Source organism: Fundulus heteroclitus, chromosome 21 (genome assembly GCF_011125445.2).
Source record: "Fundulus heteroclitus isolate FHET01 chromosome 21, MU-UCD_Fhet_4.1, whole genome shotgun sequence".
Taxonomy (NCBI): Eukaryota; Metazoa; Chordata; class Actinopteri; order Cyprinodontiformes; family Fundulidae; genus Fundulus; species Fundulus heteroclitus.
The window spans coordinates 39,027,652-39,053,984 of NC_046381.1; the positions used below are offsets into that span (position 1 = coordinate 39,027,652).

Here is a 26,333-nt window from a genome sequence, read left to right on the forward strand (position 1 = left end):
TAGTAGAGGCGGCCATCGTGGCTGCAGCATGATTAATTGATACAACCGGACCCAACGGGTCCACCAGAACCTTCTCCGTACCATTAGACCAGACATGCTGGTTTCCTGCAGCCTCACAGCATTTACTGGCTCATGGCTTCGGTTCTGAGCCGGTTCTGCTGCATTTTCATATTTCTGCTCCCGTAAAGAACGGGAATCAGCGCCGTCTTCCATTCAGAGCGGTCGGACTGCAGAATATCAACGGAACATGTATGAAATGTTTGAAACGTGGTTGTTTGTCCTTTGAGGTGCAGAACTTGGGGGATTTGGAGCTCTGAGCTGCAACCAGTTTGGGATCTTTAGCTCCTCTTGAGATGTTAAAATAAATGTTTATATCTTTGCTCCAAATGTCTGAGGAGATGAACGTCAGTGCCTACCTACGGATAAAATCAATACGTTGGCTGTTTACTGCTCAGAAAGTTAGAATGGTGAACGAGCTGCAGTTAAATATCACTGATTTCAGAAAATGAAACTCGTTCATTTTACAGAATCATCACATAGAGACGTTTCAAGGCTTCATTCCTTATAATTGATGATTATGGCTTACAGAGCATGAAAACACAAAACTAAGAGTTCTATGAGCAAGAATGTTTGTTTGAGAGTTACATCCTAATCAAAAACAGAGGCTCAGTAAATACAGGTTTCCTGAGCCTCTAAACCACATGTGTCAAACTTAAGGCCCGCGGGCCGAATCCGGCCCGTCAAGGCAATTTATCCGGCCCTCAAGAGCCAAAAAAGGCACATAATCTCATATTGTAGAGGCATATCTCCTTTTATAGTGAATAAAGTGACTAAAACTGAGCCTCCTGTAGTGAATGTTGATTCAGTTTTCCTACAACACATTAAAAGAACCCAGAAATGTCCAAAAAGAGAAGAAGTGATGCAGAATGATTAGTTTAAAGTGTAACTCACCTCAATATCAACTTTATTTGCAGATAAACTGTATAAACTGGACCTACAGTGCTACTTTATGTTACCGTGTATTTTTTTATATTTCTGTATGAACGAAAGTGAAATTATGACTTATGAAGTCATTAAAAGGGCCGGTTATACGAGTATGAATGATACTTTTTAATCCCCAGAACAGAAATGAGTCTGACACCCTGATCTAAATGGCCTGGGTCAGCGGGCGGCACCAGAACACCGCAGTCTGGACAGAGGTCCAGAAGATGGACATCAGTAGGAAAGCAGGTTGTTCACAGAAGGCGGGATCCAAGCATATTCATGGAAAGTTGAGTGGAAGGAAGAAGTTCAATAGAAAATAGACGGACCATCAGCCTGGAGAGGATTGTGAAGTGAAACCAGTGAAGAATCTGAGGACCAGAACCGACGCCGCTATAAGTCCAGATTAAAGTTTCCACAGTCTGATTATTTAGGGCGCCATGTCATCTGCTGGTTCTGGTCCACTGGTTTTTTTTAGAACCCAAAGTCAACGCAGCCGTCTACCAGAACATTTTGGAGCATTTCATGCTTCCTTCAGCTAAAAAAGCTTTATGGAGTTCATTCCTCAGCAGGACTCGGTACCGGCCCACACAGCCAAAGGTACCAACAGCTGGTCCAGTGACCCTGGTGGTTCTGTGCTCGACTGGCCTGACCAGAACCTCACAGAGAACCTATGGCTTAAATGTCCAGAGGAACATGAAGGAGCAATCAGAGGAATCTGGACCTCCTGAACATCTCAGCAGAACCTCCTCCATGCCACGCCGACCCGGTGCTGAGTGAGCAGAAACAGACGATTCTGTTTAAAAACGTCCGGTTACTGATCCGATGGGACGTTTAAATGTTGGGTTTTTATTCAACCCAGATTACAGGAATGGAGGCTGAAACATTTCTGTGAGTCTGGCTGTCTGACATCAGTGGGTCACACGGTACGGGTCGGTCCGGGTCGGTCCGGGAAGTCCTGCTTTAGCACAGCAACCATTACAGAGATTTAAATGATCCTACATTCTAATTCAGGGTTTTTTCCACCAGCAGGTTGCAGAACCGGTTCTGAACCGGTTCTATAGATAAACAGGTTTAGTTTTCCTGAGAGCCGCCCTCATTGCACCACCTACAGCGGCGCTCCGTTCACAAAAGAACCCTCCCTGGTTTGTTCTGACCCGGCTCACGCTCTTCCTCCCATTATCTCAGATTTCCTCACATTTCTGAACCACATTTGGAGTTTTATGAGCAACGTTCCCATCTTTGATTACTAATGCCGTTCTTGCACTGCAAAAACGGATGTAAAAATAAGTAAAATGTTCTTAAAATGTGTATTTATCCTTGATTTGAGTAGGTAAATAAGATTATTTGCCAATGGAATGAGTATTTTGACCCCTAAAATAAGATCATTAGACATTATGCACTTGAAATGAGATGATGGAGATGAGTTGTTCCTATTTTAAGTGCAAAAGTCTTAATCGATTGGCAGATTATTTTATTAATCTGCTCAAATCAAGGACAGATCCACTCATTTTAAGAAAATATTCATTTTACTGCAGTGTGCCTCCATCTCCAGTCCAGATGGTTCTTCCCTCTGATCCAGCACAACATCTGGGCCTCAGTCACAGAAATTTAAAGAACCGGTGTTAGAAACCGTAGTGATGTACTGTCAGTAATCCAAATAAAAATGATTAAACTCAGTTTAAGTGGAGCCAATTAGCAGCAGCAGCCATCATGACACCATGTTAGACCTTATGTGTGCATGTTTAGTATGTTTGAGCTTTTTTATTAACCTTTTCTTGTTTTAACCTGTTTGGTCACCTATGAGGTTTTTAAAATGTGCTTTAGAAATAAATTTGATTGGTTCAGTTTATAATTACATCTTCAGGTTCTGACCCTTTTTATTCCCCATCAGAACCGTTATATTTTACAGCAGGTTTCATGAGTTGCTTGCTGCAGAAACAAATTAATTATATATTGTGAATTATTGTTTTTTCCCACTGATTATTGGTGTTGAATGAGCACCGTCTCATGAACGCACACAGTCGTCCCTTCGGTGGCGTTTTTATGAGCAACCAGGGAACCTTCAGCCTTCGGCTTAATCCCTCAGTCACAGGGAAGATGAGGCTGCTGCATTCATGACGTTTTAACTCTGGGATCGTTTCCTGGCTCCTAAAAGAGCTGCAGGGTTCACCCCGGCATGAATTAAAAAAATCTCCACTACAGTATCATGGTTTTTACCTCCTCTGATTTTTTTTTCTGGTCACTCCTAAATGTTTCAGATCATCAGACTTATTTTAAAAAATGCAAACATAATCTGAGGGAATTTAAAAAAGCTGTTTTCTACTAGCGGTTCCTCCTAATCAGGTGAAACAAAGCTCCAACCTGGCTCTTTATATACTCTTCATCATTGCTTCATCACGTTGATCTGGACGAGGCGTTGGTCTCTTGGGTCTCTTTCATGTTTTTCTCTGTTTATGGATAAAGGTTCTCTGGTTCTTCAAAGTCCCAAAGCCTTATAAAATGCATTTGTAACCTTTTCCAGACTAATAGATGCCTAAAACTTAGTTTTTCATCTGTTTTCCTTCTGATTGGGGCGTAGCGTCTGCTATTTATGAGATCTGGCCTACTTCATGTCGCCAGACGGGTTCGATTGAAGAGATTAATTTACGGGTCGTAGAAAAATCAGGTCTCAGCAGTTAGTGAAGCTCAAAACAAGTTTAGTTGTTTTACTTTTCTGAATATTTAACATAAATGATTTGTATTCTTCCCATTTTGTTGACTAAATGATATTATTATATTTAAACATAGTAAACTCTGTACGCTGCTGTAGGAAAAGTGTCTTTATTTTCTACAGCGTGTCCTTCTAAGACGTCTGATAACTAAAACCCGTTAAAGGCGACTCACTTTGTTTTTTTTTTTGCCACTGAATTAAACTTTGTGTCGGTTCGCTGATCCTGACCGCTGCTGTTTTCTGTGTTCTGGCTGCAGCTGAACTGACTGGCTTTTTGTTTAACGTTTGCAGATGTTTGCCGAGCATTTAGTTGTTTTTTTTAGCTCCGTACGTCGTCCCTGATTCTGCTCAGACATGTTCTGCGACGGTTCCACGGCTTTGTGCTCCGTTTGTCTCGTTCTAGCATGAATGTGAGGATTTGTAGCTAAAACGCCGTTGTGACTCCTGTGTGTTCTGGTTTCTGTGGTTTTGTGCTTTGTTGACTGTTTCTGTAGGAGGAAGTGGAAGCAGACAGACCACAGTAAAAAACCACGATTTTACTTTCTGTGGAACCCAAAAATAAATGTGCACTGCAGCTCAGTGCATCAGGTTTTAAATTTTTACTGGGGTGCTTGTAGGTTGCATTAGCGGGCTTCATTGTGTTTTGTGTGTTTTTGTTAGTTGAGGGGAAAAAACCCTGAAATCATTGTTCCATCAATTAGACTTGCTCTGATGTAGAAACATGTAGACCAGGAATGTCAGACCCGTTTCTATATGGGGTCACTTTGGCGTCGTTAAGTCATTAAAAGGGCCGATTGCATCTGCATCTGTATAGATGACACTTTTGACTTTATAATTTCATTTAAGTTCACATAAAAATGTAAAAAAACTTTCACAGTAACATAAAAGTAGCACCTTAGGCCCAGTTTATACAGTTTATCTGCAAAATAAGTTGATATTGGGGTGAGTTACACTTTAAACTCATCATTCTGCATCACTTCTTCTCTTTTTGGATATTTCTGGGTTGTTTTAATGTGTTGTGGGAAAACTGACATCTAGTGGCAAATAAAAACAATTAACATTAGCTGCCGGAGGCTCAGTTTTAGCCACTTTATAAACTTTAAAAGGATTTATGCCTCTACTTTATGACATGATACGCCTTTTTTGGCTCCTGAGGGCCGGATAAATTGCTTTGATGGGCTGATTCGGCCTGCGGGCCTCGAGTTTGACACATGTGATGTAGAAACTCATTGAGTTTGTTGGAAACAGTTATAGCACACTGTCACAAGTAAAATGTTCTTGAAATGAGTGTATTTTCCTTTGTTTCAGCAGCCTAATAAGATTATTTGCCAATGGAATAAGATTTCTGCACTTAAAATAGGAACAACTCATCTCCATCATCTCATTTCTACTGCAGGATATCTAATTTTCTTATTGTAGGGGTAAAAACACTAATTTCACTGGCAAATGGTCTCCAATTAGCTGCTCAAATCAAGGGGAAAAAACTAATTTCAAGAAAATTTTACTTACTTTTGGTTCCCTTTTTGCACTGTGAAGGTTTATCCAAAAAAATCACATTCAAGAGAGGTGGGATTAAAGCCCAAACGTTTAAAATCGTGAAATGGCTACAAAACCAGGTTTATTAACAGCTTCTTATGGAAATAAAATGATTATTATTCTGGAAAAGGTTCTGGATTTTACCCGTTCATCTTTGTGTGGCCATCTTTCGCCCTCCTCATCTCAGACGCGACACTAATCCAGACATGCTGGGATTAGCAGAGAAGCACTGAATTCACTGTAAACACATTCCTTTATAACATGGATGTTTGATGGAGGAAAAAAAAAAAAACGGGTCATAATGTGTGTGTGAGCTCAGTCATGAACGAAGAGGATTGACTCGAGGGATTTTCACTGGAAACTGACCCAGAAACATGAACATGAGGAAACATGAATTAACATATCACCTTAGCCTGGATTACACAGATTAGCAGCCCTACTGCTGGCGTGGAAAAGATAAATTCATCTTTTATAACATCAGAACAACCTCTCACTGACATTTATCTGAAAATGACAGCATTTTACTCCAGTTCATGTCGCAGTAGGGAAAAAAAACTCATGCTAAAAATGTCTTTTACATGAAATTATCTGTAGGTTTTGGATTATTATCCTCCTGAAAGACCTGTTTTTAAAAAACGACCAGTTTTATGTTTAAATATTATGATATTTTAACAGTTCCTTAGGCCTCTGGAAGATAAGGAAGGGATAACGCCAGATGAGGAGTCTATTATCAGAATTAACAGACGACGTGGAGGCGTGAACCGTCCGAAGAAAAGTCCATTAACTTCTTATATTATCCGGCTGATACCCTGGTTACTTATGAAATAAATAAATATTAAATTAATTATTTACACTTTAATGTTTATTTTTCAGTGTTCAGGTTTTTTTTTATATACAAGAAGCGGCTGAGAGAAGTATTTATTATCTGACATTGAGGCGGTAACCAGTGTCGCCGTTAGCCGCTAACGAGATCCGTACTCTCAGCGCTTCTGAGCATGTGCAAACAGAATGATTTCCCGGAAGGCAATTTTTCGTTTTTCTTACTTATTTCCTCTTTTATCTTATTTTGGGTGTGTTGTTGTATTTTGTTGTAATTGTGTGAATATTGCACGATTTAAAGAGAATAGCAAAAATACAGAAAATAATGGTTAAATTGCGTTTCAATGGACGCTATGCCTGCTCTGAGCATGTGCAATGATCACATCACACAGAGCAAAAATTTAAATTAATTTGAATGTTATTTTCTACGTACGTAACTGTGCATTCCGCAGTGTTAATCAAAAGATTTTAAATCTACTGTAAATTACAAGCTGTATTCTCGCACAAATGCCCTTTGCACAATCAATTCTGCACATAGAAATGGTTTTAAAAATACTCACCTGTACACTGTGACTTCTCCTGCATTGTCTACATTTAAATTGTTTACTTTTAAATCACTGCTGCACCTTATACTGTAATTTAATTTTACTGCAATTTACAAGCAGTATGCAACGAAATGTAGTTCTGTACGCACTCTGTGCATACAAAATGACAAATAAAGTTTTCTAAGTCTAAGTCTCTAAATCTAAAGAATGGATCTGTTTGCAGTCTTTTGTCACCTGCAGTAATGTTTATGCCAGAAATAAACGATGTGGCCGTCGTAACGAGGTTTACCTGCCTGGTCACACTTTATCATGAGTAGAAATATGAAGTCTTTGTGTTATTCTGCTGCAAGTCCCTCATGTCGGCACTAAAACTAACCCCTGCCACCACTCTTACCTGTCTCTCCAGGTGAGCCCTGGGCTCCAGACTAAGAGTTAGCCATGCTGCGCCAGTCGGAGCCGACCTCCAGTACCCTGCACCTGGTAGCCAATGACATGAGCAGCATCATGCAGCGGCTGGACGCTAAAGACCTGGACATGGGAGACAACGTCTTCGACACGACGGATGGAGGTGCCCGCCTGCGTTGACACAGGTGTTTTCTTCACCCGCTGTCGGGTTGTGACGGTTTTATGTTTTCCTCGCAGGCGACCGGTTGCCCTTCACAACGATCTACAAGCTGGTGGGTTTCAAGGAGCCCGAAGCCGTCATCTTCCTGTCTTCTCCCATCACCGCCAAAATCTTGGATGTGGAGCGATGCACGACGACCGAGGACCGCTTCAAACGTTTGGGGCAGAGGAGCGTCAACAAGGTGGGTCCATGTCGAAGTTATACCTGGTCACAGATCATAACCGAGGAGTTATGTCTGATACGATAAAGGGTAAATGGTCAATGATGCGTCTGGTGTCAGGATGCAGATATTGGTTTAAGCTATTTAACCTATGGAAGGACGATATAATAGGAAAGCGTATCGATAAAATAGAAATCATTTTGATCGACATCGATAATTATCAAAAAAATTCAAAATATATGTTACAGGTCCCAAATATGGGACTGTAGTAACAAATTTAAATATCCTGAAAGACAGGTGAAATAAAAGGAGATTGAGACACAGCAGCTTTCCATGTTTTCTCCCAAATTGGATCTGAGAGCGAGCGGAGGTCCGTTCCCATAGCAACCGGAACGCAACTGCTTGTGCCATTCCTTAAAGCGACAGTATATATATATATATATATATATATATATATATATATATATATATATATATATATATATATATATATATATATAGAGAGATATATAGAGAGATATATAGAGAGATATATAGATATAGATAGATATATACTAATAAACATATGACCAATGTGGTCACCTGTTTTGGGTGCGCCACATATACATTTTATGTGCATCCCTGGCCATTTCATGCTGTTGCTTAATTATCTATTTTTAAATAAATGGATTCAAACATTAGTTTTAAACTGTAAGTGTTAAAAAAGAAAAGAAGAACATGTGGTCTCTGAACTCTGAAGGTTTATGGAGCGTTCCTGGGTTTGTGATTGGTTGGGAGGATGTAATGACTGTAGCATTAACCTACATGATAGGCTAGAATGTTCTTTTACTGAACTTTTTATTGACCCCTGTTTTTTTTGTTTTTTTTAATAATGAACCACACGTCTATCGATCGATATACATCGTTACTGAATTATCGTCCAGCCCTAATTTGACTGCTTAAAAATCCTAAAAGCTATAGTTGGTAATCCTGTTCAGAAACACTTTTTGTTACCTTGGGTAAAATGGTCCTTCCATCCTGAATGTAGTTAATAAATTATGTATTAAGAGAAAGGAGGCTAAAAAAATGAAATCTCTGTAAGAGATGCAGGCCTGTAAAACCTCTGACCATTAAATAATTTCCCTCTGGGATTATTAAAGTATTTCTTATTCTGATTCCCTGCCGTTTGGTCTGAATGGAAGGGATTGGTCAGAGTTTTCTTCCTGCTTTTAATGTTCTCTGTCCCTAAAGTTCTAGAGGAATCAGCTTATCTTGTGGTTGTACCGCATGCCATCGTTCTGATGGGCTCACGTAACGCCAGTGTGCTGCTCGTCTCACTTTCTGGCTGCACATTCACACTTCTCCTGTTTCTGTATCTGGTTAGCCTAGCGGTTAGCTTAGCGGTTAGCTTCGGTGTTAGCATGCGCAGTTATTCAAAAAGGGACTTACGGAAAATTTCCGGAAAAATTGCAAAGTCTACCTTTAAATTGATGTGGGAAATGAAGAAAATCACACAAAAAGAGGAAATAAGGGTCATTGCTTTACTGAATTTCTCTATTTTTTGTTTTTATGTTTACTTCGCCTTTGAGGTTTTACAGCTTTAACTTAGAAACAAATGGCCTCGACGATATAAACTGAAGTAAGACTTAGAGTTTTTATCTTATAGGCTGAAACACCCAATTGAGACCAAAGAAAATCCTCCCTTGCTAATAAGCGATAATAGCTTCAGTACTTTCAGCGCTGTCCGTATGTGTGGCAGCCATATTGAATACTAGACCGCTGAGACCTGACGTCTGGTTGCCGTCTTGCGTGCAGGTGATGCCTGCTCTGTACACCATCGAGCTGAAACACGGGGAGTTTACCTGGCAGGTGAAGAAGAAGGAGAAGCACTTCATGGAGCTCCACAGAGACCTGAAGTTGTACAAGACGCGCAGGCGGCTCCATCTGCCGTCACGAGGGTAATTTCTGCTCCACTCTTTGACGCCGCTGCTGGAATTTCAACCAGCAACCCCCTGGCTCACGTGAGCAAGTAATGTTTTGCAGAAATACGATAATGAGAAAGACGATGCCAAAGATGGAGAAGGTGCAGATTCCAGACCTCCGCCGTGAAGAAGAGACGAGCCAATCAGGAAGAGGCATAGTGTCCAGCCGCAAGGTTTCCGCCCCAGCCGAGCTTTCATTGGTTAATTTTTCTTAATCGGCAGGTTTCATTAAGTGGTGCTGTGTGTGTTCCTGTTTCAGACACAACTGGAGGATTACCTGAACGCCATGCTGAGGATGCCGCTGTACAGGAGCTACCACGCCACCGTAAGCACAGCACTGTCACTTTAAACGTTTTCATCAAGCAGTTTTTAAAACCTTTAAACCTTGAGTTTAAACTTGCTGTGACTTTAAATCTCTTTTTTTCTCACCCACACGTTTCACTCTCTGAGAATCTGTCTCTGTAGTGATTATGTTATTAAAATTTCACCGTATGTTTTAGACCTGGGCAGAGACGGCTGCTTTCGCTCTAAGAAATATGCGTTTTTAAGACCGCCTCCCTGTTTGGCTTCACTGGAAATGTTTTTTTCTGTTTTTCAGAGGGAGTTCATAGATGTTAGCCAGCTGTCCTTCATTCATGATTTGGGACCAAAAGGCTTGTAAGTTGACTTGCTTTTATGAAAAAAAAATCCCAATTTACAGTTATATTAGGCTGTAATTCTGCATATTTACAGGGTTTTCGCTACATGTAATTGTGGCGCAGCGTCACACCAAAATAAAACCTGCCACGCCTTCAGAATGAAGTTTTAAAACAAAAAGTTAAAATAATGTAAAGTGTATGAGATATATATATACCCTATATTATGTATAGCCTATATTTGCGCACTTAGACTTGCCATAATCCGAGTTTGAAATTAATTAAAATCTGAAAAAACAACTTGGCCTGCTTCTTCCTATCTGGCTAGCTGCTGCGCTGCTCTCAGGAGGAAAGGAAAGCTAGAGACGATACTCCACTGTTGCCCATTTAGCATCGTTGTTGCTTTATTTAGCGACTTTTGAGACAGCTCTGGCAATTTTCTTTCAGAAAGTGACTTAACGACTTTTTTTAGTGACAGCTTTACCAAAGTATCAGTCGCTTTGGAGTCAGCAGTGAGAGCTGCTATGAGGGATCCTACTTCCCTCAGCGCTGTCTCACAGGCACACTACAGCTGCTTCTGCCTCGTCACATAAATAAAGTTTTTAAAATAGTCTTTATTTTGTCCCTGAACTGCTGCACTAAAATAATTCCCTGGATTTGATCCACACACGGCTTCAATCTCTTATTTACCTCGTTTGTGTGCCTCTGAGAACTGTTTATTTTATGTAGTGTGGACACAGCCAATGTATTAAAATTCAGAAGTCATTAGTAGTTTCAAACACATTTAATCACCATTTTTATGAACTTTTTTGAAAAGCGGTGGTTTCTGTGACATAAATGTAACTTTTAAAAAGTTTTTAGGCGAGAAATTAGCTATGTGAACCAGAAATATGTGTTTGTTGACATCTCTTAATTTTAAAAATAGCTCTGACCCTAGCTGGTAGTTGGCGCTCGCTATGCCGAGACAGAACGCCTTTCTCCCGACACGTTGCCTTCCAACTCCTGTTGACTTTGTGAAATAATTCAGATATCTAATGTCAATGTTTGGTTAGTTCATTGTTATTATTATTCTCTACAAATAAACTGATTTAAGCTATAGGGTTAGTGTTTAAGCTGGAATTACACAAATATTTGTCATCAACAAATTTTTGTTTAGTGGTAATTTTCTATACAAACATAAAATGAAACATTTGGCTTATGAATAAATGAGATGAGCTATCATGAATATGTAAGGGAAAAATAAAAACTTTATACAGTTATTTACAGAGGAGACAGCAGGATTAACCTTCAGGCTCCGTTGGTTTGACTTCACAGCTGCACTTTAGATCTAAATGCAGATAAATTTTGCTGCTCTGAATGTTTTTTTGCATTTTGATGGTCTGCTTACAGTCTGGTTACCAGAACGAGTGAACAGCTGTAACTTCTTCCCCAGTTTTGTTATGATGATTTTTATAAGGAACCGTCTGGATGTTTGTTTAAGGAGGAACCACACCGGACGTGTTCTAAGTTAGCATACGCGCGTCCTGCGCTTAGGCTAGCTTTTAATTATAATCGGTCAATAAATTTACACCAGAATCATAACGCGATGCCTGAATTGGATAGAAGATCTAAATAAGATTATCTGCAATTTTGCAATTAAAATAGGAACGACTCATCTCCATCATCTTATTTCATGTGCAGTTTATCTAAATATCTTATTTTAGGGATCAAAACACTCATTCCATTGGCAAATAATCTTATTTACCTGCTCAAAGACAAATACACTAATTTTAAGAAGGTTTCACTTAGATTTAGTTCTTTTTGCAGTGTTGAATAACATTGTTGTAAAACCAACAGGTTTCATTGACAGAAATTAAACATTAAGTTTTTGCAGATTATGCAGCAATTTAAATATAAATAAGAAAAAATAATGTTTCTGATTAAAATCTTTGCATTTTCAGTGCCTAGTTCTTTTAAAAGGCAGAAAAACTGCAGTTTCTCTGATGCTTTGCTGATGCTTCCAGGGAAGGAATGGTGCAGAAGCGTTCTGGCGGCCATCGAATCCCCGGCTTGAACTGCTGCGGTCGGAGCAGAATGTGCTACCGCTGGTCCAAACGGTCAGTGCAAACACGCAGACAGACAAAGTGATGCCATGGGTTTAAATAAGCCTGCAGATTGTTTGTCAGAGCATCTCTGCAGACAATGCAAGCCTTTACTCCAGGTCAGAGTGGTTTTGCCTGCACACACAGAACCATGCAGCTGATTTTATTAAATAAAGTTTGAGACGACAGACCTGGAATGAGCTGTTCCACATTTATAATTACCACCTCTGACACGGCAGCAGCTCGTTCTTCTACAAACAGAAACGTCTGAAATGGTGAGATTCTTACAAGACGCTGGAGCATAACTGGGTTTGATGTTCCGATGAACTAACATGTTCTGATAACAGCCAGACTGTTAATCTTAGTTAAGTATCATTTAGTTACAATGCTTAAATAAGAAGTTATATTGTAGTTCTTCTTTTTCAGACACCTTACATCAAATATTGTTTTAAATCCCACGATTGCATAAAATCCTCCATGTTCTTTATACCTTTCAGGGTGAAAATGTGAGAAAACAACAAAAAACTCTGACTGATACTGACGACTATAAATACTGACGACTCGGCGTGTTGTGCAGCTCTAGGGTTGACCCAGAACATGAAGGAGGGACTGCCTGGTCCTTCTAGGCTTGGAAAGCAGCGGGAACCCCAGGATGAACTGCAGAGTGTTGGGGGGGGGGGGGGGGGGGGGGGTTATGGGCAGGTTGGATTAGAAGATGGATGGACGGATGGCTCTCCGACCAAAGTTCTGTCCAAAGACACTGACTTGACCCAGTTAGCTAACCGTCCTACCCCAGACGGGTCTGGTTGAGGACGATAAATCCAGGCGCACCAACTACTTCCTGTTAGGGGTCCAGTTCTTAATGTCCGGGACCTTTAAGCCTTCCCAAGATTCTTTAACGTCGCAGCGTGTTACTGTGATCTTTTCAGGACATCCTCCGCTGTAGAGTGGACAATAATCATGTGTACAGCTTTTTATGCCCACATTAGAGCGGGAAAAAGATGATAGATAAATAAATCAGAGTCCGAGGGCTTTTAATATCAGTCCCTTCACCGGTGGTATGAGCCCTGTTGCATAGATCAGTCCGTCCTTAATAAATCACAAGTAGTGATGTAATAAGGTGCTTTTGTGCAGTGATTATAAGGCTTTATTTCCTGGAGAGCAATTATAAGAGTACTCCCAATCAGATCTTTGAAATTCTTCCACTGACTCAACTTAGAGACTTCCTGACCACGTAGCTTAGTGATCCGGACCTTACAGTCACCCTGCAGTCCCACAAAAAAAACCAGCCATGTGACTCTAAAAGGGATCATGATCCAGTGAGTGTAGCGTTAGACGCAGGTTAGCATGGGCTAATATCCACGCTAACATCTGGAACAAGGTCAAAGGTCGGGTTGGCCCCATTGCTGGGTCCCCGGTTTCCTCCTTTTGTCATGATGAGTTTAATTTGCAGCCTTCTGCGTTTTCTACCTGTTGCTTTGCTGGACTGTCGTGGTTTGATTGTAGCTGAAGACCTGGATGACGTTTTCCTTAATTAGAGGAAGAAACTTTCATTATTAAAGCGATTTATCTCCGTCTGTGCTCAGCTGGCTGGTGGTGAAGGACTCCTTCCTGATGTACATAAAGCCAGACTCCGGCGCCGTCTCCTTTGTGATGCTTTTCGACAAAAAGTTCAACGTCAAGCTGGACTCCAAGGAGACGGAAACCAGACACGGCCTCCGCATCGACAGCCTGTCCAGGTCTGTAAATCCTTTCTGTTAAAAGACATCCTGGTAAACACATTTCTGCCTGTAAACCTTCCATTGGAGCATCATAATCATCTGCAGCGCTTTTTAATTTAATCCGTTTCATCAATTATCGTTAAGTGGCGCCGTCACACCCTCAGGTGCAGCTTTTTCTGCGGGTTCCTTTTCCATTTTAACTATTTATTTTTCTTTATTTAATATAGAGCATCACATACAAACCAGATGAAATGCTTGAGTGTATTAGCACATGTGCTAATTTTCAACACCAATCTATAGGAAGCTTTTACAAAAAGGTGATATTGCACAGCTAAGTAGAAATAATTATATAGCAGACAATTTAATATGCATAAGGTCTGAAAGTTTCTGACACACTCCCAACTTTCCCTTTATCTCTTGTAAAGGTAACAGCCCAATTTATCCCTAAACCTCCATGTGCTGCTGAGTTGCAGCGTCCACCACGGCGCCCTCTAGTGGTGGGATTTCTGGATCTGCCACTTAAAGCCGGGCGTACGCTCTGAGTTTTTGTCTTTTTTGGGTCGATTCTTCAGTCATGTGAGAAATGTTTGGATCAGGCTGAGTTTTCAGCTGCATTGTGCGTCGTTTAGCATCCAGGGGGAAGCAGAACTACGAGCCGATTTCCCCCAACCTCACACACTGAGCATGTGCAAACAAGGAAATTCTTCTTCTACTCAGACAAAAACACAGGAGAGGAGAGAAGCATAGTGGTAGTACGTGAGACATGGAGTCAAACTACGGAGGAGAAACTCGTAGAATTACCAAGGGAGCGCGTTTGGTTCTAGTGAGCCTAAAGTTTAACAGAGAGCATAAATACCTCCGCCATTTTCTTCTTCTATGGTTTACGTTTGGCTTCCAGATAGACGAGTCCGACAAGCGCCATCTCTCTAGAGAACTGTGAACTTTCAAACCCTGAGGTTTCATCGTACAGTTTGAGATGTATCTGAGTATGACTGAAAATATCCTACAGTGAACGCCTGGTTTAAGACGAATTTTAGCTCTGAAGTTGAAGCAAAAAAAGGTCTGAGAGGCCTCAGAAAACTCGTAAGTCAAGGTAGCGCTGTGTGTCAGAACAAGACCAAAGCGGCGTAAATGTTTCTCATGACCAAACTGTATTAAATACTTCCCAGACAGCAACAGGGACAGTTTTACTGGCTTTTATTGCTCTATATTAATTATAATATTTGATTAAATCAAACCAATCCCCGGTCAGTTCTATTCGGTTGCTGTTTGAAATGCCAGGACATTTTGATAAAATCTAATCACCATCATAAGACTTTAGTGTTCCTGGCTCACCATTTTGGCTCAGAACTCCTTCAAACTGTGTTTTTTTTTGTTCATACCTGTGCAGGGAGTTGGTGCTGAAGTGCTCCAGCTACAGACACGCCCGCTGGTGGGGCCAGTCCATCGAGACGTTCTCCAACAAGTACGGCTCGGCCTTCCTCCAGGACCATCGCTTTGGATCCTTCGCCAGACAGGAGGAGAACATCCCCGCCAAATGGTAACCGTGAAAACCGGCGTGCCCTGCAGCAGCGGCTGCGTTTTTATTAGCGCTTATACCTCTGAGTAAAAGGATTTGGTGTTTAGGAGTGAGAAAGAGACGATTGCTAAAGATGACTATAAGGACGTCTGGGATGGATCAGGACTTTGGCACGGTGCCGTCGCTGCTAAAGCATCTCAGGATGGACAGTGTTGCTCAAAAATAGAAATGGAAACAATCTCTTTTTAAGTAATCTCTTGTGTTTGATGAAATAAAGATGTGTCTGCTGTAAACTGAGCCGACCAATGAGAAGTCTAGACGAGGTCCGGTCCAGCTGGCAGAGTCTGTTTTCAGGTCTTGGTGTTCTGTGCTTGTGAGGAAAGTCCCACTTTTAGATCTTTATGGTCAAAAAGTGTTAGAAATACGTTTATTTTATGTGTTTCCAACATTTGGTGAGGATAGCAGAGGTTTAAGGGATGCATCCTGTCAGCGAAGGTCCTGACAGAGATGTGCGTCTCGCTGTTGTAACCCGACACAAAGAGAGGGAAAGTGACACTCAGCTGCTCATCGCCCGTCTACCTGCAACTCTATCCTGTCTGTGAGACGACCTGAGAGTGAGACCGTGTGTGTGTCGGTCAGTAAAAGCCTGTTTATACACACCAGCAACAACTCTGTTCAGTTTATTTATAAAGCAACAATTCATGATACATGTCATCTCAAAGTCAGACTCCATCAGATCCTCCAGGTTGGTGAGAAAGTTTCCTCTCTAAGGAAACCCAGCAGGTTGCATCAAGTCTCTCCAAGCAGCATTCACTCCTCCTGAAAGAGCGTAGAGCCACAGTGGACAGTCGTCTGCATTGTTGATGGCTTTGCAGCAATCCCTCATACTGAGCATGCATGAAGCGACAGTGGAGAGGAAAACTCCCCTTTAACAGGGAGGAGAACCTCCAGCAGAACCAGAACCAGGCTCAGTGTGAACGCTCATCTGCCTCCACCCACTGGGGCTTAGAGAAGACAGAGCAGAGACACAGAAAGCTCAGAAGCTCACATTGACCCAGGAGTACTTTCTATGTTAGAGAAGACAGAGCAGAGACACAGAAAGCTCAGAAGCTCACATTGACCCAGGAGTACTTTCTATGTTAGAGAAGACAGAGCAGAGACACAGAAAGCTCAGAAGCTCACATTGACCCAGGAGTACTTTCTATGTTAGAGAAGACAGAGCAGAGACAGAAATATGTGGAGGTGATAAAGTCCTGGGTTCAATTCCCAGGCCGGGGACTTAATGTCTGGCTATTTTCTCTCTCTGCCCTTTTTTCTTGTCCAGCTACTAAGCAATAAAAACAGCCAGTGCCACCAAAACCTTTAAAAATCTCATTGGACCTGAGATCAAGTCTTGTGACGGTCTCTCCTAAACATCGACTTTGTTGTCTTTAAACCACCTGGTAACTAATTTAGCGACGTGCTCATGGTCATTGTCCGTTTAGAAAACCTACCTGAGCCCCAGCTTTAACTTCTGGGCTCATTTCTCGACACGTTGCTTTCATATTTCCACGTAATGTTCTTTCACCTCTGGAACAAAGACCTGAACGCTACGATCATACTGGACGTTCTCACACTGTGTATGCTTTTATAATTGATTTAGTGAGTCAACCAATCGGGTGATTACAAAGTCAGACTGCTTTTGTTTTCTGCAGGTACGTGAACGGTAAAAGCTACATGGAGGACGTGGCTGACGCCCTGGAAGAGGCCAGAGAGGAGATCTTCATCACAGACTGGTGGTGAGCGTCACACTTCCTCCCTCAGGCCAAGCTGCCCTTTCAGCTTCAGAGTTGAACGAGTGCGTTCTCTGGGCGGTTCTCTGGTCGGGCGGATCGGTTTCAGCGTGACGCTCCACAGAGTCAGAGGTTCAGACTATCGCTCGCGTTCTCACACGTCACGGCTACTAACGAGGAGTTTCTGCTGCGTCAGCAAAAAGAGGCAGCTGTGAGCTGAAATGGAGGGGTTTTAATTGGTTTAACAAAGGAAAAATTACAACGTGGCAGATTAATTTGGGCAGAAAAAGGTAGTTTGATGTTAAAAACAATGGTTACAGTTTTTTAGTTTTACAACTTTGAGAAAAAAATTAAAGAATGGAACAGATGAAGGAAGAACATGATGAAAGAAAATAAGATGGTTGGCAGGTCAAAGGAAATAATTAATTAATTTAGTTTTATTTGACTTTGTAGTTTTTTTATTTAATTTTTTCTTTCTATGTTAAAGTTTGTTTTTTTACTTTGATTAATTCTTTGACAATTTTTTGTGTTATTCCACTTTTCTTGATTCATTCTTTGTTTTGCCTTCATTTCTTGTTTTTAATCAGTTAATTTGTGTAATTTTCTTGTTTAATATTGTTAAATATTTATTTTGTATTATGATTGTTACGTATTCTATAATATTTAGTTTTGAGTATAATTACATTTAACTTTTCGTATTCATTTATCATGTTATTTATATTTAGTAAGTTTTCTTATTTTTTTCTCATTTATATTTTGTTTCTAACTTTTATAATAATAATAATAATAATAATAATAATAATAATAATAATAATGTTATTAATGACTTGTGTAAGAAACTCAAACTCATATCTCATATTTATTACCACAGAGCACAAACTGTTGTTTTTACTTTATAAACTTTCCTATTAATGTATTTTTTCTTATTTTACATTTTGTTGGTACATTGTTGATGTTCTAAATATAAACTAAAGATAACTGAATTAAATTGGTTCAGGTTTTAACGCCTGGGAAGAGATACTGGTGAAATAATGAAGAGGAGGTTGCTACAAAAAGTGGAATAAAAATGATAAAAAGCTATAGAAATGTGGAAAATTATGGGAAAAACACAGAATCACAAAGCAAGATCAGCAGAAAGAGTGGAAAATTGGTTGAAACTGTAAAAAATGGAAGGCCTACAGGTTTTGGCTCATGTCTGCTTCGTGCTGCAGGTTGAGTCCAGAGATCTTCCTGAAGCGGCCGGTCGTTGAAGGAAACCGATGGCGTCTCGACTGGATCCTGAGGCGCAAAGCGGTGAGCATCAGACATTTAGTCTGTTTTATTAAAGTTAATAAAAACTGCTCTGTGCATGTTTTTATTTGAAGAGGTTCACCTGAGAGGGGCGGCCAAAGAGATAAATGCAGTTTCTGCTTGTTTGGGAATTTTATCCAAAATGTTGTTGATAAATTAAAGTAAATTAAAAGTAAGAATCTCAGAAACGTCAGTCATTTTAGTGCAGAATGTTTCTGTTCTGCGTTTTATCCCACCTGATGATCTGCTCTGCAACATGGAAAACACAAACTGGATTTTTTCAGTTTGCCGTTTTAATGGTCTGAATGAAACTTTGCAGCAACAAGGCGTGCGGATATTCGTGATGCTCTACAAGGAGGTGGAGTTGGCTCTGGGGATCAACTCCGGCTACAGCAAGAGGACGCTGCGGCACCTCCACCCCAACATCAAGGTGTGACCCTTTCCCCACCCGCAGTTTGGCTCACCTGATCTTCTGCTTCCTGTCTGAACTGCTACGTCGTTCATCCTCAGGTGATGCGCCACCCGGACCACGTCTCCTCCGCCGTCTACCTGTGGGCGCACCACGAGAAGATCGTCGTCATCGACCAGTCGGTGGCCTTCGTGGGTGGGATCGACCTGGCGTACGGCCGCTGGGACGACGGCGAACACCGGCTCACGGACATCGGGAGTGTGACGCTTTCCCACTTGGAGCAGGTACTCACAAACAACCACACCTGCACCCCCCCCCCCCACAGCTCCTACGAAGGCATAAATTAGGGAATGGTTCGTATCTGTAGCTGTGTTCTGCTGAACGAAGGAGGTCACCATTTATACCGTTATACCCATCTTTTGCTTCGGGTCAAACCTCTGAAACTTTTTAGCAACATTTAGGCATTGTGATGCGTTCATTCTGTGGAAGAAGTGGGACACATTTTCTTTTTGTCCTACTGTTTGAAGTAAACCAGCAACAGACCAGATTATTACACCCTACATACATTCCAAAAAAAGGTAAAAAACAAAGCAACTGGACTTGTTTTCCGTAGTTGAAGACGTTTCGCTTCCTCTCCAGGAAGCTTTCTCAATTCAAAAAGTCTGGAGTAATGTGGAGTAACAAGCTTTATACCATTGGCAAACAAAAGCCTTTTAATGGCTTAGATAACATGCAAATTCAACAGAAACAGGACCACCCCTTAGTAATGAGCGGTCGTTAAAGCCATTAAGCCAGCAGATTGGACCCTACATACATTGTATAAAAAGCTTTTTTCCTCACTGTCTGGCAGTACATATGAGTAAACTTCTCCTGTTTTTGGTCAAAATTATTTCCATCTGGAACAAACTAACCTTCAGCTCCATCTATGGTTAATTTTCAGGCTACGGCTGCATCCCCCAGCGCCGCAGCTCCGTCCAGCAGCAGCGCTGGCGGCGGCGACGTTTCCCAGAACCAGGGGAAAGGAGTTACCTCAGTGACGGACTCTACAGACCAGCCAAAGCTGAAGGGTCAGGGACGGTTGAAGAGGACCAGGATGACCATCAAGAAACGGCTGCAGAAGCACGGACTGGCCCGCCCCGACAGCGACAGCGACCTGGAAGAAGAGGAGGAGAGTGAGTCTGAGAGCGTCTCTGCCCACAAACATCCTCAGCAATGCTAGAAATTCACATCCCAGCACTGCCGACTTTTAGCTTTTCTTGAACAGAATGGTTTTTATCAGGAGACAGTTTTGCTTCCCGATGTATTTCCACTGCTCACCTACGCAGAAATACGTCATGTTAACGTTGGGCACACATGCGCACTCGGGTCACTTTGCCACATTCAGGTTAACTTGAGCCACACAAGCGTTTATATCTACGTTGATCGGATTATCAATCAGAATAAACCACTCCTCTCATTCCGAATACAATTTAATTCTGATGAGGTTAATCCGATCATCATAAATCCAATTGCCGTGTTTACATGACACATTTTTATTACTTTTGTCCATGTAAACGTAGCTGCTGTCTCTCAGATGCTACTTTGGCCGCTTCATTACCAGTGTTTCCCAGAATCAAATAAAGCCTTTTTTTTAAATCCAGCATTAAAGGTCATGCCCAGTGGGGGGGTGGTTGGTGTTTATCTTTGTCCTTCGGCCGATCTGTTCAGGTTGGTCCTCCCACATCAACAGCCAGCAGACTCTGATTCCCAGCAGGCTGCAGGAGCCGAGGGCGCCGGCGCCGCTCGGCCACTGCCAGGCCGGTGAGTCGGACAGACCACATGGAAGCATGATGGCCAAATGCCTCCTGTTTCCCAGCATGCATTGCTGTGGATTTGACCTTTATCCGACAACCTTTGGTTCTTTGTGTCAAAGGTTGATCTTTCTTTTGAAAAAGAGAGAGTATTTGTGACATTAGTTATTTGTTTAGTTGGACTCTGTCTTCTTCACACCCACAAAAACTCCCATCAGTCCTGATGGTAAATGGACAGAACTTATCTGAACTGATCACACCCGTCACGTTGTGTAGGATATATAAACAGGTCTAGTTTAGTTGGAGTCGTTTTAAACTTTAGTCTGTTGAAAAATAATTTCTGAATAAGCTGATGCCTCATTAAAGGTGGTTGTAAATCATGTTTAATGGTTCAGTCGTTTCTAGGAACAAATACTGGTAGGTTGTTCAGGACTAACTGGACCGATTTAACCTCTTACACACGAGGATCTATTTCCCACAAAATGCATACTCATACTTTATAAGTAATTTCTCAACTTGTGCAACGCCTAAAGTGCTAATCTTGTTATCAACTAACATAGACGTCCTGGAGGATGATGTAGATGTGAAAATGTGAGAATAAATCATTTTTGGCCCTGAGTAAATGAGATTTAAATTCCCAAAAATGTATTTCGCCTAAGAAAGCAGCTTGTTTACATACAAAGCTTCTTACTTTTGCTGTAAAGACAGAAATAAAGTAATTGTAACTACAAAATCTTGGTTACATCTGTACCAAGTTTGGTATCCACACAACAAGTAATTAAGACGGTATACATGTTTAGACTGATAAAAATCCAGGCAGACCCTTATTGTTTTTATGCAATTCTGGCACAACTTTTTGGAATTTACTCTTGAAATTGAAAATGTCGGACGCTATTAGATATATTTGGTAGATACTTTTGTAGAGGAGTCTCAGATGAAGATCTGGACGTAATGATAAGTGTGTGTCTGTCTCAGAGTTAGTCAGCTATGTGTTATTGTTGCTAAAGAGTTAATAATTCTCATCACAAAACCCTTTGAATTAAAAAACACTTTTGGTTGGAAAGTTGAAGTTGTAAGCTAACTGTTTAAAATTATTGAAGGACTTACTATTAGCGCTAGCTTACTACTTCAAGGGGTTAGCTTACTAGTAGTAAGGTAATCTTGATAAAACAATTGATGTAGTAAGTTAAAAGTGTTAAAACCCTTGTAGTAGTGTGCTAGCTGTGATGAAACAATTGAAGTAGTAAGCTAGCGCTAATAGTAAGCTAACGGTGATAAACCATTAGCTTACTTTTAGCGCTAGCTTACTACTTTGAGGGGTTAACTTACTAGTAGTAAGGTAATCTTGATAAAACAATTGATCATCCTTGTAGTAGTGTGCTAGGGGTGATGAAACGATTCAAGTAGTAAGCAAACACTGGACGTTTTAAGCAAACGTCGAGATATTATACATTTTAGCCCAAACTCAAAAGCTGTAGGAATGTAATTGTTGGAAATAATGTTTTATATGTTTTATTTACATCCTTGGGGTTAATGTGAAAAATCTAAAAGCCAGCAAATCTTAAAAACAACAGGAACCACATAGGCACAGACCTGCTGACGACTCATAAATGGGTTTGGAAACTGCTTTACTTCTTTTTAGTTTTTTTTTTATTGCTTCTCTTTTCCCATTCTGCAAAAACTAATAGTCTGAGTATTTCTAACAAAAATAGTTTCCTAAAAGCTGTCGTTCCTGATCATAATGATGCTTCTCTAATGACTGCTGGTAACTTTGAGTCTATTGGTTTGAAAAAGAACTGTAATGGGTATTGTAAATATTTATAAATCCATATACTGTATCTTTGTTTTAGGGAGCCACTCTGTACGAAGTCTTCATACAGGTGTTGGAGATCTGTTTGGAGACACGAGGTTCTGGCATGGCAAAGACTACTGCAACTTTGTGCACAAGGACTGGATACAGCTAGACAAACCTTTTGATGGTAGGCGTTCCTCTGTGTTAAACAGGATTCATTTTCTTCACTTCCCTGTTCTTATTTGCACTTTTTCCATCTCTTTTAGATTTCATTGACCGACATACCACTCCCAGAATGCCTTGGCATGACATCTCTTCTGTAGTTCATGGGAAGGCGGCGCGAGATGTGGCTCGACACTTTATCCAGCGGTGGAATTTCACCAAGGTTAGTTTTAAGTTTAGCGGGTTTAGTATTTGTAGGGTCAACAAATTATTCAACTAAATGCAAATAACTCTTTGAGGTTGGAGGAATGGGAATGAGAGAACCCAATTTAATCCTTGCATGCCATGTATTTATTTTGTGGCATCACCGATTTTGATGCCACACTTCATGGCTTTTAGATTTTAGTCTTACTTCAATATTTTAACTGTGTCCTTGTTCAAGTCTTTTATTGTCCTACCAGTGATCCAGATTTATTTTGTAATTTTTCTTAAAAAGTTTTTCATCAGTAGCTCTTCATCGTTTCTGAAGGCATTTAAAATGTTTCTTTGGACTTTGATTGCTATTTAGTGTTCTTTTAGTAATTAACCATTTTTAGAGAGAGGTGTTTCTATTTAGTAGATTTTTAGCAAAATCTCTTTATTCTTTATAATCCTTGATTTTTCCCCTCTATACTAGATCATGAAGCCAAGGTACCGTGGTTTATCGTATCCATATCTGTTGCCCAAGTCACACACCACAGCCGGAGAGCTGAGATACCAGGTTCCCAACTGCATTCGTACAAAAGTGCAGGTTTGTGTGCAGTTATTGTAATTTTTGCTTTCTATTAACCAAAAGCTTTGATCTAATGAAAATTATTAAATTTTTTTTAAACACTTAAAACATTATCAGTGTCACAATGAATAATTGTTTTTCCTCTTGTTTAATTTCTGAGTTAGTTTCCGCAAATAATCTTTAATAAAAAAAGACAGTTGCATTTGGTTAATAAGTAATGGTCAGATTTGGAAGGATTATTTTTCCATCTTTACTTTCTTTTGGTGTCCCTCAAGGCTTTGTATTGGGAGCTGAACCCATTGATATTTTGTGTGCACTTCCAGGCAAATGTTATTGTTGTGATGAATATAAACCAAGCTCAAACCAAATTATTTGAGCTTAGCTGTAAATTTTATGCTTTGTCGTGGCCTTTATGGAAAGGGTGCAAGATGTTGTATTTTGTATGAAATTGAACAGCAAATTAGACCCCAAAGAAATAAGTTTTTTTTATTCTATTCTATTATCCATCTATCATACATCATCTACTAAAGTAATTTATTTAATAATACATTTATTCTATATCTGTGCTCATTTATACTTGCAGTGTGATTTGATCTGGTGCCTATTTGCAACAAATGTAAAGTATTGTTTTGTAGTTGCTTAGAAGGTTTTAGCATTTTACTAAGGACTATGTTTCCTCCATTTTTCGCTCATGAATTAAATGCTCCACATGTTTTATTTATTTATTGCTCATTTAAAGATTCCTCCACTTTTCCTCAGGTCCTTCGCTCTGCCTCAGACTGGTCTGCTGGCATCAAATACCATGAAGAGTCCATCCACAACGCTTATGTCCACGCCATCGAGAATAGCCAGCACTTCATTTACATCGAGGTATTTGTTATGAGCCGATAGGACTTTTAGAGAGAAGTATAAAAAGACGATGCCGTAGGATAATTAAGCTCTGGTATTGTCTTACTACACATTATACACAATTGTTTACAAAGTTTTGACCACTGTTTTTTAGTGCATGAGCTCTTAGCTGTAATATATTCTGTACCACTGCCACAGAATTGAACCAACTGTGACTTAAAGATTGCACCAGACCCAGTAATATTACTTAATGTCACCATATGCTTTACAAATGCTTCACTCACGTCCACATGCTGGATGCTTAAAACATGTGATGATCAGCATGAGCTACCTTCTCTGACCACTCGGGGGCACTCTTACGGCAATGACATTTTATTTTCAGTTGACTTATTGTTCTTAAATATCAAAAAAATTAAACTGGACAATAATGGCTTGGCAAATATTACGTACTGGATCCTGACGCAGCACAAAACTGCCAATTCCAAACTCTTTGTCCCAAAACACGTGAGTTATTTGGAACAGGGGAACATCAAAAGTGGCACATATCTCAAACACATGAACGGGACTTCAAGTTTCAGAAAGCTTCCTTCATTTCCACATAACACACGTTTTTCAATACGGCAGCATGACAACAGCTTTGGAGTAATTTTACAACATTGGAAGATTTTACTGTGATCATCTGGTTTATGACTCCCAAACGCTGACAATGCCGTTTTATTACTGTGAAACCCAAACAGTGCAGGTTGTGAATGTGATCTGAAAGCATCAAGGATGAAAACTGTAACTGATCTATGTTTTGTTACAGAATCAGTTCTTCATCAGCTGTGCAGAAGGCAAGCTAGTCCAGAACAGGATAGGAGACGCTATAGCAGAACGCATCATCAAGGCTTACAGGTAAAACACAAACCGTGAGCTTATCTGCTTTTATTGCCCACATTGTACACAAACCTGTCGCTGCTGTGTGTATTTAAGCTTATCTAACAGCAGTTCTTTAGAACGGTCATTGTTTTACTTTGAGTTTCCTCATCTTCTCAGTTCAGTAACCATGGACCTCATCTTATCACATCCTGGATACAAAGAAAAACAAAATGGCCCTAAACACACAAACCAGCTCAGTTTTGGGTTTTTTTTTTTTTGGACCTTGGTGTGTGAGCAGACTCTATGGAAATACATTTTGTCTAAAGTGTCAGATTTGGTTAAAAAGGTTGACATAATGTGAAGCAATAAGTGTTAAAGGTTAGCTAGTGTATGTCAGGCTATCAAGGCTAAGGTTTTTTTTTTATTTATATAAAGTTTTCAGTTATCCCCTAACATTTTTTAGATGAACTGATAAAGCTGTAGAAGTAAAACAAATATTGCTGTTATAACATTCATTTTATATATATAGTTCAAAACATGATCCCTCTGATGTCTCATATACAGCGTTATATGCAGACATTAAAACGTCTGACAGGAATAGTTTTCAAAGCCGAGTCACAATTTCAGAAGCTTTTCATGCATTATCAACAGATATGCATCAAAATAAAAGCTGTTGTTGAAGTAAGGTAGTAAGAGACTCAAAGCTGTGACATTAAGTCCAAGACAAGTACAGGACTCCCTTGGAAAAGAGATTATTAATACCATACCAATTTTATATATAAAGCACTTTAAACACCCACAGGACCAAAGTGCTATACATAATCATAAAATACAAATAATCTATGTGGGACTTTTCTGGTTAAGTAACTGCTAAATAAAAAAATGGTGAAAACATGGAATGTAAAACATCCATTTATCAATCGATCGAAAGTTGTTGAGAAATAAAAATGTACTCGCAGGACTTATTTTTATAGATAGATAGATGAGGGGCTGGTTTGAAATTTATTTATCCATTACAATGTCATATCACAGTTAACCTAGCTTAAAATATTTCATTACAGTGAACAATGTATCTTTATAAATGATAGCTGTATGTTGAAGGTTTGCAACAACAAAAAAAAGAGAATCCATTAGGTATTTTGGCGGTTTTGCTTGAATTAAAGTGCTGACTGTTCTCTGCTCCTACTAAACACATCACACTGAGCCGAGCTGTCGACCTCTTCAAGATGGCGGCCCCACATCACGTCAGCGCACATAGGCGAATAGCGGTCGATGTGGGGTCTTCCAGCTTAGAAGGTTTTGCTTTGCTTGAACGGAGCAGATTTTAACGGTCGTTATAAGGG

The 26,333-nt window shown here is 40.2% G+C and overlaps 1 protein-coding gene across 2 annotated transcripts in view; it reads left to right on the forward strand.

Annotated features, from left to right (window-relative positions):
• The window catches only part of LOC118556853 (phospholipase D1-like), a 63,194-nt gene that overhangs the window by 29,082 nt on the left and 7,779 nt on the right, over positions 1-26,333 (forward strand). For both annotated transcript variants that reach the window (XM_036125346.1, XM_036125347.1), the window contains exons 2-20: positions 7,001-7,162; positions 7,237-7,400; positions 9,174-9,316; positions 9,402-9,513; positions 9,600-9,665; positions 9,939-9,997; positions 11,979-12,071; positions 13,643-13,795; positions 15,168-15,317; positions 16,991-17,074; positions 18,280-18,361; positions 18,678-18,788; positions 18,869-19,051; positions 19,708-19,939; positions 22,408-22,536; positions 22,616-22,734; positions 23,188-23,301; positions 24,043-24,153; positions 24,938-25,026. In XM_036125346.1, the coding sequence (XP_035981239.1) occupies positions 7,033-7,162; positions 7,237-7,400; positions 9,174-9,316; positions 9,402-9,513; positions 9,600-9,665; positions 9,939-9,997; positions 11,979-12,071; positions 13,643-13,795; positions 15,168-15,317; positions 16,991-17,074; positions 18,280-18,361; positions 18,678-18,788; positions 18,869-19,051; positions 19,708-19,939; positions 22,408-22,536; positions 22,616-22,734; positions 23,188-23,301; positions 24,043-24,153; positions 24,938-25,026 (2,324 nt within the window). In that variant the 5' untranslated portion in view covers positions 7,001-7,032. The remainder of the gene's footprint in view (positions 1-7,000; positions 7,163-7,236; positions 7,401-9,173; positions 9,317-9,401; positions 9,514-9,599; positions 9,666-9,938; positions 9,998-11,978; positions 12,072-13,642; positions 13,796-15,167; positions 15,318-16,990; positions 17,075-18,279; positions 18,362-18,677; positions 18,789-18,868; positions 19,052-19,707; positions 19,940-22,407; positions 22,537-22,615; positions 22,735-23,187; positions 23,302-24,042; positions 24,154-24,937; positions 25,027-26,333) is intronic.